The sequence below is a fragment of the Pelobates fuscus genome, chromosome 8, assembly GCF_036172605.1.
Source record: "Pelobates fuscus isolate aPelFus1 chromosome 8, aPelFus1.pri, whole genome shotgun sequence".
NCBI lineage: Eukaryota > Metazoa > Chordata > Amphibia > Anura > Pelobatidae > Pelobates > Pelobates fuscus.
This window is the reverse complement of record NC_086324.1, coordinates 66,645,949-66,659,391: the sequence shown is the minus strand read 5'-3', so window position 1 is coordinate 66,659,391 and position 13,443 is coordinate 66,645,949. Positions and strand designations below refer to the sequence as shown.

Here is a 13,443-nt window from a genome sequence, read left to right as displayed (position 1 = left end):
ATTGTTTGTTTTCACTGAATAAAAGCCCACTGGGGGTACAGACATACCCGCGAGTGTACGTAAAGGTGGCTTGCGAGTACAGACATTTCCGCGCCTCTTCTGTTTGCGAGTGAACATTAAATGGAAGGTTCTATTCTCGCCCGGAGCAGCTCAGTTCAGTGTCATTGGGTCAAGAACTTTTCACACCTTCTGACATGGCACAGGTTAATCATCTCAAATTTATAATGTCGACTCCTAGCTGAACATATATATATTTTTTCTTCCCATACATTGTCCATATTCTGAAATCGGCGCCATCCAGTGAAAGGGTTTACCCTGCCATTTTCTATAACTATGACTTAGTAGCTTAGCAGCATTAGCCACAATTCTGAGGATTCAAAGATAAACCATAAATGCTTAAATGAATGATGAAGAGGTGTTTCTAAACAAAATGTGCAACTAAGCTGCTAACAAATACAAATTGGCACTGTATTGACAGAAAATGGCCCAGTGGGCAGGTTTATTTTACTTTTCCTCCCAGTTTAAGGTTGTCAGATGAGTAAAACATTAAAGATAAATTGTACAATCTGGAATTAGATTTTTTTTTTATTGTTTGTTTTAACAGAATAAAAAACTGGAAATCTGCAGTTGCAGTATCAGCTATGCCTGTAAATGAATATTGCAATGCAGTACTTACATACATTGGAAAGTGAAAAAAGGTTCACTGGAAGTACATTTTCTTTTTACACACATGCATTGTGTACTGAAAACTTGGGTGTGCCTGTATTAGCAAACAGTCCCATATACCAGTGATTTCCAATCAAAGTGCCATAAAGACTTGGACTTCAGGGCAGCAGTAAGTTGAATGTTTTTCATAAATCATATTTTCTTAAATAAATGCCAGCATGAAAATAATGACTTACATCAGGCAATCAATCAAAATGAACAAGTCTAACTGTCTACAGGTAAGCGCATCCCTCTAATAACGGTATAAGTAACGGTGATATTGCTAAATGGTTAGAAAGTATTATAAACGCAAAAATAAGTCGGGGTGTGTTGGCCCAGAGTATGTGAGAAGCTCCTCAAACTGTACATTATAGCGCCCTGTCACTACTCACTCCGTCCATCCCTGTCTGCGGCAAAGTCCGGCGCCCTCCCTCTTTTATACTGGGGGGGCTGTGCAAGCCCCTTCGGTGACGTCACGGCCCTGGTTCAGCCAATAGAGGAGCCCGCCCACTATCAGTCCAGCGCCCCCCACGCTGTGTGCTGTGTGTCGGTATATATACAGTGAGCGGCAGGGTTCGCTCTCCATCCCTAGCTCAGCACTGCACCGCTTGCTTCTCCTGCGCTTTATTGACTATCCCTGCCAGACTCGCTACTCTCCCCCCGCCCAGCTCCTGCACCAAGTCCTGTTTTTTTTATTTGGGAAATGTTCCAGTGAGCGGGCACTGCTCAGTCCTTCATTTATTATTACCCCGTTTTAAACACCGCAAAGATGCTCCGGGGGACCCTGGTCAGGCTGCTCCTGGCTCTGTGTGTGATATCTGCCCTGCAAGCAGCCCCAGCCAACGAGAGGCGCAAGAGCCGCAGACAGGCTCAGTCCCAGACTGCTGTGGAGACATATCAAAGTAAGTAGAGGGGCTGGGAGGGGGCACTCTAATTCATGGACCCAGGATGAACACTATAAAATCATGGGGGAAAAGTCGTTTATAATTCTGGAGCTCAGTAGGAGAGTACTTCAGTATTCAATGGAGCAATTGCTGTGAATGTGTTTTTTTGTTTTATTTAATATAGTGTGTGTGTGTGTGTGTGTGTGTGTGTGTGTGTGTGTGTATATATATATATATATAGTTTTTCCAACCTCTACACACCAGTTTCGAAACTACGCTACTTTTGATGCTCTGCCAGCCTGAGGTTGGCTAAGCATCTTGGGTGGTGGTGTGTTTTGCAGAGACCAGGCATTGCTGATTTAAAAAAAAAAAACTGAAGAAAGAATAAATAAATAAAATATATATATATATTTTAATGTAAGCCTTACAAAACCAGCAGTTCCAGTGAAGCCATAAGGAGGCTACTGTTGTGTAACTAAGTTGTTAAACTTTCTTGCATGCTTTTACATTGTTCATCCTGTTATTGTCATCCCTTCTGCCAGTGGCCTTCCATCCTCAGATTTGTTCTTGAATTGAAAAGGTAAAATTATGTTTAGAAACTGGGCAAAGTCCAGACAAGTAAGCCCCTGCTTTAGAGTCCCCATCAGTGTTACTGTATTCATGGTTTTGTAAGATCTTTTGTGTTATCGGGATTCGATTAAAGACTTTGTTGTAGGGGCTTTGTCAGTGGAGATCTGCATTTTGTTTTTAATTTTTTTAGTCTGTTTTAACTTTTTGTAAATAGTTCCCTACCTAAAATTCTTAATCTTGTTCTCACTGGTCATTCTTTTGAGTCCCAAAGAGTTAAGGCAAATGGATCAAGTAACGACTCACTAAAGACCATCTCTGGATCTAAACTCCATCACTTGCAAATTGGTATGCGTCATCCTAAAGGATTTCCCTTTGTTTCAAGTTACTTACGTTCTCCTAAATGTGAGCTCTTGGTAGATTGTGAAATAGAAGTCAGTGTTTTTTTCTATATGGGGTATAGTCTGCGCCATATACACAGTTCTTCACCAATTACATTTTAGGACAAAATGGCTAAATTTGGAAATCTCTCACAAGGCAGTTTTTTTTTTTTTTTTTTTTTTTTTTTTTTGTAAATTTTGAAAATATACTCTAAACTTTTAATTTATTTTCATTCCATTTTGTGAATAAACTTTTTTGAAAGGATGTATAGAAACATAAAAATCTGGTTTGTGAAAAGACTAAAGGCACTGCCCTGAAAACTGATCTATCCTAATGCTGCTACACTTAGTGTTTTTACTTTACCTGCATTAATAAAACAAAAAAAATCAGTATTGATTAATAAGATTCTTTTGGTAATTTTGCGACTGTGGATATATATATATATTACCCTCAACAGTGGAGCAGTCAGAAACTTCACTTTATTCTTTGATTATCTCCTACATATCCTAACCTACACCAACTAATACATTTTTGTCTCGTCAATAAAGGACTTCTTGGAACCTACAGATAAAGCTTTAAACTTATCTTGGACTGGCCCCACGCTAATAAACACTCACCGTAATTGGCAACGCCGCTTTAGTCTCCTTGTATAGCTTATTCTTTTGCAGCTCATTTAATGATGGTCTAGGTGATAACAATGTTTTCTTTTCCTCCCATCAGTGGACATCAAGTAGTGTAGACAATAGGTACTGTGGCATTAAAACTCTCATGATATAAACTTATCATGGGATTTGCAGCTCTACTTCAGCCAGAGCCAATTATTTAATAAGCCTGTAGTAGCCCCCTTGGACTATATTTAATTGGTGCCAGAGAAAACAAAGGGTTCGGAACAAATCGTTGGATAGCTGTAACTAATTTTTTGGATGCAATTGTTTTGCCCTATATGTATTCTCTAGAATTGTGTGTAATCTATTTTTTTCATTCTAATGTTTCCTGTTCAATATGCATTTCTAGAAATTACTCCAATGTTCCATTTGATTCACAAGTTACATCTCCTTATGCATTTGCCACTTGCATAGCCCAATTTACTGTACTTAGCATGTCTAGGGCTTGTTGTATAATTTTTTTTTTATTTTTTTTTTTACTACTGCCTTGTGTGCTGTCACTCATGTGGATTTGTTACTATTAAATAAAAAAAAAAAATAATAAGGTTTTATCTGCACAATGCAGTGTTACTGTTACATCCCCTGTGGTTTGCTTTGACATGAACTAGAGCGTCAGAATAAGTTGAAAAGTATATACCCAATGGCTAGAAAAACATCTAACATCACAATTGTGTGATCTTGTGCCATGTTGTATGGTTAAAACACCACTAAATTGCAGGTTCCCATTAGAAAGTATTTTTTAACTCCTTTCTTGTGGTACATCCACACCAAATGAATTCCACTAAATGTCATATCTTTGCAGTTCCCCCTTGCCAGATGTAATAACAGTAATGTGTAATTCTGTTTCTGGAGGGAGGAAATTAGTTTTCCAGAGGAAGAGAGAATATCCATTAACAGGATTGTAAGCTCCTAAACTCATGGGAAAAGTTCTGCTGTGTTCCCACGTAGGGAGAAGAATTGGAGTGGGTTTGCCAGTTGATCTCTTGTTCTGTCACTGGGTTTGTGTAGCCTGAGGGAATCTAAACACTTTTTTGTTTTGTTTGTTGTTGTTGTTGTTCTGCTCAGGCACACTCTAAGACTGCTTGTTGGGGGATGCTGGATGTCATTATTTGTGCTTAAAATAACCATTTATGGGAATCTGTCTCCCTTTCCCACTACAATAAATGATGCGATTGGTTTGTGCTGTAAATTTTTTTTTTTTTACTTTTTTTTTTATGATTTGTTTTCTGGGCCTTTCTTTTGAATGGTGGAAAAAAAGCCTCTTGGCATTGACTATAGTAATGCCATCTACTATTGTACGTCAGTCAGTGCATTAAAAATATCTAAAATTGCACATTGGACTCTTTGCCATATAGAATGTGTAGAATTCACTTGGTCAAAAACACTTTCCAGTCTAGCTGAGATCAGTCTACTACCTCCATGGCTAACTATAGATGTTTATTAAAGCTTTAATAGTACATTCAATTGTGACTATCACTGGAAAAAGCTTAAGAGGAGATTGTAAAGAGCCACAATTATGAAAATCAAAGTACTTTAAGTGGCCATATTACTAGTGCCACTGGCATGAATAGTCCCCAGAACCTTCCCCATTCTTGAAAGCAGTGATAACTTTTTTTTTGTTTTTACTCTTTCTAAATGGGTTTTGTTTAAAATACTAACTGTTATCTTAAGTCTCTAAAGAAAACAATTAGTATTTTAAACACAACCCCTTTATAAAGATAAAGTAATGTGTGGCATTATGCCTGAACATCCCAATGAGACTTTGGTGTAAATGTCCAAATAAAAGTGTATTTGTGATCTGTAGTGTCCCTTTAATTGCAAAAATCTTATTATTATTTTTTTTTAATAGCTTGATTTATTTTGATAGGGATTCCTGCAACACTGCAATGTTAGATTCTGGTGAAATTTGACCTAAAGGGTTTTTATAAAAAAAACTGAATGTTTTGAAGAAATTTCTAGAATAGATTCAGAGCACTGGTTCTGTATTGTGTTTGGGAGGCTTGGATTTATGGTACCTTTTGAAGGCACGCATGCTGTACCCCTACACACTCTTACACAACTTGCATTGCTTCTAACATGCAGTCGCGCACATAAGTACCATCTCTGGCTCCCATAGACTGTGTGGACAAGAGGGGGCTTAGAGAGGTAGAAGCAATTGGAAAGAATCTGCCATCACCAAGTGCAGGGGCAAGCAACCCCTGACACTCCAGATTTTGTGCACTTCTTTAATCATAATTCTGGCAGAATGACATGGGAGCTGTAGTCCACAACATCTGGACTGCTGAAGGTCGCCTATCCCTCACCTAGTGTAAAAATCCTTGCACCAGCCCCTGGCTCTACAATATGAATGGATCAGACTGATTAAATTGCTGTGATTGTGTATTGCAACATAGAAGTCAGACTTCAATAACTGCACACTCCAGGCACTGTGACGTTGGCTTGTTGATTAGACTAGAGTGCAAGGAGAGCCCTTGCACACAATTGATTGGAACTGCAGCAAAATTAACAGCTGATATAAACCTGCCCCTCTAAGTATCATATGTAAGAGGAGGAAGCTATACTTCCTCAAATGCTTGTCCTAAAATTTGCATGGGGTGGGCATTCTGTACAATTTCCAAGCTCTTCTTCCGGCTCATTCACAGCTTACTTTGAGAAGGCCTGAGCCACGATAGCACCCCACTCACAAAACTGTATTACACAACAAATAGAGCTGTGAGTAAAGTGGCTCTCAGACTGTTAGCAGTAATTTTATTCATTACGTAGAGTGAACGGAATAGACTGCTGAATTACATACTCATAGATGCGTTAATGCTCTACTGAACCATATGTAGTGTCTGCTACTCCGCTTACCGTATATTGCATCGATGCTTGTAACTTGTTAAAAGTAGGAGTCTATATTGCACAGTTGTGTTTGCAACTTTGTAGCAACAACATAGTGCTCTTGGGGTTATTTATTATTATTTTTTTTGTTTGTTTGTTTAGAATGACTATTCCTAAGAGTCTCTATGCAGAATAGCTTTGAATAGTAAGAGTGAATTTGACAGGCTTTTTAGAGGGTTCTTAAAACTTCTCTAAAAGAGTCGAGGCAGTATAGCATTAAAACTACAGATTAATGCCCATGCTTTTGGCAGTAAATGTTCAACCAAGTGTCATCACCATATAGCGTGTGGCTATTTTTTTTTTTTTTTTTTATTCCTGAACCCTTATATCAGTTTGAAAAGTTCAAAACTGGTTGGTGTAGGTATCCAGTCTTGTGCAAAGTTAAATGCATGTCAACAATCCTACCCCAGTTCCAGGTTTACTTTAAGATTGAATTACAAGACGCATGTTTTGTGTTTGGCTGCAAACATTATTTTTGAGGCTATTGTCCTGGGGCTTGGCATTCTTTGTTTATGAAATGTGGATTTGTAACTTCCTTTCTACAGTATCAGATGTTTCTTTAGTATCGTGAGATTAGTGGGGTATTTTTTTTTTTTTTTCCAGCAATTGTTCACTTTACTAGTTACTATGGCTCTTAAAATATAAAAAAAAAACACCCCTATATGTTCTGATGTGTTTTTTATTGTTTTACCACAATTAAACTGTTAGTCCAGGGCAGTCTCCTGTCTGCAAGTCTGAGGACACAGTGCACATATTTAACAATTGCTGCATTCTGCCAGTCTGTCACATTATATGAGAAGCACTGAATCCAGTTTCTCACATAGAAGCATTGGATGAACACAGCACCTGCATTCTGACACCAGACATCAAACTCCATTATAAATCCAATCTATTTTAGTTGAAAGCCCCTAGTGCATGTCTGCATTTTGCAGTTTTACATGCCTACTTGAAGCTGACAGTGTGGTTTCTTTGAAATACCACAGATTTCTCTTGCAAGGTTAAAGGGAAAGTATCTATTTTCCAAAATAACTTTCAATTTTTTAATTAAGATCAACGGATTTTGGTGTTTAAACGGTCTCCTTACAATGTATTTGCTGTGCTGATCTTGGCAGATAAATTGAAAAGGAGCACGATATGGGAACCATTATATTCTCAACCACAAACATTTTAGACTCTTGGCCCATTCAATTTATTTTTTTTATTTTTTTTAACCAAGCCCATTACTACGATCTGTGCATAACCGTTTTTGCACTTCAGTTTTCCCTTGCAACTTTGTGAGAATTTCCTGTAAACACCTACTGGCCTAATGGAATAAGTTATTATACGCCAACAGTTGCTAATTTGGTTGAAATAACCAAATCCTTTTGCTTACTACAGACGGCTGTTACGATGGTGGGAAACTTTATCAGGTTAACCAACAATGGGACCGAGTTTACCTGGGCCGCACACTGGTGTGTACCTGTTATGGTGGAGGCAGAGGCTTCAACTGTGAATCTAAGCCCGAACGTGAGTCCATACCAAAAGACTAGAGACTCTACAGATGTCACAATAAATTGCTTGGTTTAAAACTCCTTCTATAAAACTGCAAATCAATATGCTTTAGAGTACACAGATCATAATCTCATTGCATTGTCAACCCCTGTCCAGTTACCAAAATTATGCAAATGTGTTGCTTAAACAACTTGATCTCAGATGCATATCGTTTCTTTATAAATCTTTAAAGCAAGCCCTCCTCAACATTTTGTAGATTTTTAGTGTTTCCAAATTTTGATTTAGTGTATGTTTTATTACCCCGCCCACCCCCCACATTTCTCAAGCAGTGTTGGACTTTACTCTTGGTATACACCTTGGAAAGTGTAACTACTATTAATACTACTTCCCTTAAATATATGTATTTTTCAGGTTTAATCTCTTAAAAAACAAACAAAAAAACACTTGTAAATTTTTTTTTATAGACACTTGTACTGTAATTGAGGTTCTATTTATGTCAGTGACATTTTCTTATTGATTCCAAAACAGCTGAAGAAACCTGCTTTGATAAACACACTGGCGTAACTTACCGGGTTGGTGAAACATATGAACGTCCCAAAGACAACATGATCTGGGATTGTACCTGCATCGGAGGTGGTAGAGGACGAATCAGCTGTACAATTGCAAGTAAGGCCCTTAGAGTGCAGTTAATCCTCTAAATTTTGTCTTGCACACATGGTTTATTGTGATGCATATACATTACTCTTAGATGCCTGACGTGCTTGATGTTGAGATTGAAATTTATTTTTTTGCAAAGAAAATCTACATCTGCTTCACATAAAGAGCTTATCATCTGTATTTTGCTTTCTGAGAAACCATTATGATAACTTCATATCTATCTCCCAGAGTGTTTTTGTTTTATCTTTGTATTAGCACCTTGCCATTTGGATAACTGACTTCTCTGTGATGTGTAATTTCATGTTTTAGTATTCTAGTGTGATGCAAATCAGCCCTTTTGTATAGCCAGGAGGCTGAAGGTGTTAATGTGCTATTTCATGGGGTGAAGCCAGATGTTCCTTCAATTAGTGGAGGATGTTGCACAGGATATTAAGTCTATGCTTGCATGCCAAGAGCAAGGCTTTCTGCAACAACAAAATGTTTACAGTTTAAGATACTTGATTGATCTGTGGTGGCTACCTTTTGGCACTTATGATCAGTCTGACATTGGTGCTTTAAACTGAACCTAAAAATAAGAATGTCATATAATGGCACTTCAGTCTGCCTCTGTTTTACAAAGCTGAGGAAATGCCATTGTGACACACAAATTATGGTATATTCCATTATTGTATGTTTTCTGTTATCCTATGTAACAGCTAGTTTAAATTATTTTTTTTTTTTTTAAAGATTGTTCAATTTGCTGTCTTTCTCCTGTCCTTGTAGATCGTTGTCATGAAGGCGGGCAGTCTTACAAGATTGGAGATACCTGGCGCCGACCGCATGAAACTGGTGGCTATATGCTTGAATGTGTGTGTCTTGGCAATGGCAAAGGCGAATGGACCTGCAAGCCTATTGGTGTGTACTGGCATTAATCTTCTTCAGGAATTGCCTTTTTATAAAGTTTTGACTGGTGCGCATGTTTGCTTTGATTGAATATTTCTGCCTGTAAATGTTCTTTCAAGTCATAAAACTGAACCTTGCACCTTAAAATAAGGCATGGTTATATAAGAAATGCTGAGACAGCCAAACCTGAATATGAATTTAAATGTATTTTTATTTTTTGTCCCCTTTCTGCAGCCGAAAGGTGTTATGATAACACAGCTGGAACATCTTATGTGGTAGGACAGACCTGGGAGAAGCCATATCAGGGTTGGATGATGGTGGACTGCACGTGTGTAGGAGAGGGCAGCGGGAGAATTACATGTTCTTCTAAAAGTAAGTAGTTAACTTGAACTAGACATACACAGAGATCTAATTTTGTAGAGCATTTTATTTATTAAAAACATTCTTGAGTTTAGCCACGCAAGTACAGATAACTTTTTATTTTTCCATTAAAGACCGATGCAATGATGAAGATACTAAGACCTCCTACAGAATCGGGGATACTTGGAGCAAGACTGACAACAGAGGCCACTTGCTACAATGTCTCTGCACAGGCAATGGACGTGGGGAGTGGAAGTGTGAAAGGCATTCTTCTGCACAAGCAACTGGTAAGGCGTAAAATAGCTTACTCTGCATTCTGTGCATTGACTGGTTTTTGAGGATCACATGGCTTACAGGCAAAGCAAACTCACATTGTGCTGCAGGACAACCCAGATTTGGTTGATTTGCTCAAGATTTCACTAAACATTTGTACACTGAATTGCAATTTGCTTGTAATCTATAGTTTTTTTTGTATTTTCTTAGGAACAGGCACTCATGTCTCCAAAGACTCTGTACATGCTACAATCTACCTAACTGAAAAACAGAATGAACCTCATGGCCACTGTGTCACAGAGAGTGGCCTACTGTACTCTCTTGGCATGAAATGGGTCAAAGCTCAAGGCTCCAAACAGATGATCTGTACATGCCTTGGCAATGGAGTTAGCTGTGATGAAACTGGTGAGCAGCATTATTTTTCATACGTTTAGTGGACTACTTTTAAAGTCTTTTTATCCACGTTTTAAATTGCGTGTGTCCGCCCAGAGTGAATTCAAATCTTTGTTTATATTTATCTTTGCCAGTTGCTGTTGTTACATACGGGGGTAATGCAAATGGTGAGCCCTGTGCCATTCCATTCACACATGGTGGAAGGACCTATTATTCTTGCACAACTGAGGGACGTCAAGATGGAAAGCTATGGTGTGCCACCACCTCAAACTATGACCAGGACAAGAAGTATTCCTTCTGCACAGACCAGCGAGGTAATTTCCACATTTGCAGCTATAAGGGCTAGTCTGAGGACTTTCCACAAGAGTTTGGAGTGTTTCTGTGGGAATTGTTGCCCATTCATCCAGTAGAGCATTTGTGAGGTCAGGCACTGATGTTGGACGAGTCTGGTTTGTAATCTCCATTCCAGTTCATCCCAAAGGTGTCTGATGGGGTTGAAGTCAGGGTTGTGTGTGGGCCAGTTAAGTTCTCCCACAGCAAAAAAAATCCAACCATGTCTTTATGGGCATTGCTTTGTGCTCTTGGGCACAGTCATGCTAGAATATAAAAGGACCTTCATCAAACTGTTCCTACAGTTAGAAGCCTAGCATTGTCCAAAATGTCTTGGTATGCTTAAGCATTAAGATTTCCCTTCACTGGAAGTAAGTGGTCTAGCCCAACACCTAAAAAAACAGCCTCATACTATTATCCTTCCTTTACCAAACTTTACAGTTGGCACAATGGAGTCAGGCAAGTAACGTTCTCTTGGCATCCACCAAACTCAGACTTGTCCATCAGACTGACAGTGTAATTTATATTTACACTATTAGGGTCCACTGGCAGCAGGCTCCACACCACTAGATCTGATGCTTGGAATTGTACTTGGGGATGTGAGGCTTGAAGGCAGCTGCCTAACCATGGAAGCCCATTCCATAAAACTCAGTTGAAATTTTATGATATTCAGGCCATTGGAAGTTTAAAACTCTTCAGTGATGGAATCAGAGCGTTGGTGACCTTAACACACAATGTGCGTCTGTATTTCGTGGCCACACTGACCTTTTTGTGGTCTTCTGCTTTGTGGCTGAGTTGCTGCTGTCCCTAAGTGCTTCCACTTTCAAATAATACCACTTGGCGTTGACTGTGGAATATCGAGCAGGGATGAAATATTATGAACTGACTTATTGTAAAGGTTGGCATCTTATAACAGTACCATGTTTCAATTCACTGTTTCTGAAAGACCCATATAAAAAAATAAATGTTAAGCAGTTAGGTTAGGTGCATGATTTTAAACACCTGAGGCAATGAGTCTGCCAAAACACCTACATTTAAAAAATGTAAGGTGTGTGTGTACATTTCATGCATGTCTCTATCACCCGAATTAATGTCTTGTTTTATATAGCTATAATTTAACCATGGAGTAAATCCGATGAATCATTCTATGGTACACTAATACTGCTAAATTTTGTTGTTGTAGTACTGGTACAGACCCGAGGCGGTAACTCCAATGGTGCTGTTTGTAGTTTTCCATTTTTGTACAACAACCGCAACTACACAGACTGTACTTCCGAGGGACGTCGTGACAACATGAAGTGGTGCGGTACCACAGCCAACTATGATGCAGACCAGAAGTTTGGTTTTTGCCCAATGGCAGGTAACCAGTGCTTAAAATCTGTCAATTAAAATGTTTTATGTTTTGTAATATGAATATCTTTGACCCTTTAACCCCCAAAATAAAAATGTCCTATAGTAAAGCATTAGGCTATTGCGCATAAGCGGTAAAATGCCATGCTGCACCAAATTGCATCTTTTCATAGAGATGCATCTCTATGAAGAGTGTTCAGCATCTCAATGCAGTGCATGGAAACTCTGAACATCTGAGTAACTGCCTCAAGAGGTATTACTATGCTGTAATGTAAAAACTGCCTATTCTCTGGGGCAGGCTGTAGACACCAGAACAACAGCCTTAAGGTATCTCTACATGATCACAGGAGAGGATCCTTCCATCATTGAAGCATTCAAAGTTCTGACTATTTATTACAAAATAATGTTTGTTTGTTTTGGTTTTTTTTTTTAAACCAAATTTTCTCTGATAGCTCATGAGGAAATCTGCACAACAAATGAGGGTGTTATGTACCGTGTGGGTGATCAGTGGGACAAGCCACATGAGCAAGGTCATATGATGAGATGCACCTGTGTTGGAAATGGACGTGGGGAGTGGACTTGCATTGCATATTCCCAGCTTAAAGGTGACAACCCCTGAGATTTTACAATGTAATGTGTGGTTTGTGTGGTTTTTTTTTTTTTTTAATTAATTTTATTTTTTTTATTTGTTTAGTGGGGGTTTTTCTATTTATTTATTTTATGGCGGTTTCAAAGTGCAAGATGGTTAGAACTTTTTGAATTGGTCTGTTCGAAATCAGACACGTTATTTATTTAAGAAAAAAAATAATTTGAGGGGGAAAAAAATGCATGTGTTCTAATTGAGAATTCTTAATTTAAATTGATATTCCAGTCTGGATTTAAAAAAAAAAAAGCGTTACTTTACAACAACTCGAATGCAGACAGGTCTTAATTACGGTCAATCCTACCTAAATGATTCGACAAACAAGCACACCCCCGAAGTGCATCCTATGTGATTTTATAACAACCCTGTAATCAAGTGAATATTGAAAAATGACAGCATAAGAGTTGCTACTAATAAACCCTAGAATGGGGTAGAATCCTAGTTGGGTGCCAGGACCAATCCTCACCAATGCCCTTCTCTGCCCAAGGTCTGCAGTCCTCACCAATGGACGTTTCTGGCTCTGTTGCCACAAAGGTTTCAGGTCAATGGGGCCAATATTAGAGACTAAGAATGCGAAGAGTAGCCTCCTATTGTTAAAACTGCACATACCAAGATCTATTGAACCATTGTTACTGATGTAATAATGTACTTGATGTTAATCTCCCAAGGTGTATGAATGTCTACTGTGATTTCAATGCCTTCCCCTTCCTAGCCCACCCCTTTCTCTCCGTTCTGTACCCCTACCCCATGTTTTCTCAAACCATATAAACAAAGTTGGGGGAAAAAAGTTTACTTTTTAGCATCAACCATTTTTAGCTTGTTTGGTTCAACACTTGATTTTAATATGCCACTTCACGAAGTATTGGTTTGGTGGTGAGTGGATCTGCTATTGGGGATATGGTCTTAAAGTTCAAATGAAACCTAAAGGTGAACATTTGTTTGTGTGTATATAATGTGTATACAATTTTTTTAAGATCTGCAT

At 38.5% G+C, this 13,443-nt stretch overlaps 1 protein-coding gene across 6 annotated transcripts in view; it reads left to right on the top strand.

Annotated features, from left to right (window-relative positions):
• The first annotated feature begins 1,278 nt into the window (after positions 1-1,278).
• Positions 1,279-13,443, top strand: part of FN1 (fibronectin 1) — a 43,930-nt gene continuing 31,765 nt past the window's right edge. For all 6 annotated transcript variants that reach the window (XM_063429973.1, XM_063429971.1, XM_063429970.1 and 3 more), the window contains exons 1-10: positions 1,279-1,607; positions 7,460-7,588; positions 8,102-8,239; positions 8,993-9,124; positions 9,347-9,484; positions 9,607-9,759; positions 9,956-10,150; positions 10,273-10,452; positions 11,652-11,828; positions 12,271-12,423. In XM_063429973.1, the coding sequence (XP_063286043.1) occupies positions 1,475-1,607; positions 7,460-7,588; positions 8,102-8,239; positions 8,993-9,124; positions 9,347-9,484; positions 9,607-9,759; positions 9,956-10,150; positions 10,273-10,452; positions 11,652-11,828; positions 12,271-12,423 (1,528 nt within the window). In that variant the 5' untranslated portion in view covers positions 1,279-1,474. The remainder of the gene's footprint in view (positions 1,608-7,459; positions 7,589-8,101; positions 8,240-8,992; positions 9,125-9,346; positions 9,485-9,606; positions 9,760-9,955; positions 10,151-10,272; positions 10,453-11,651; positions 11,829-12,270; positions 12,424-13,443) is intronic.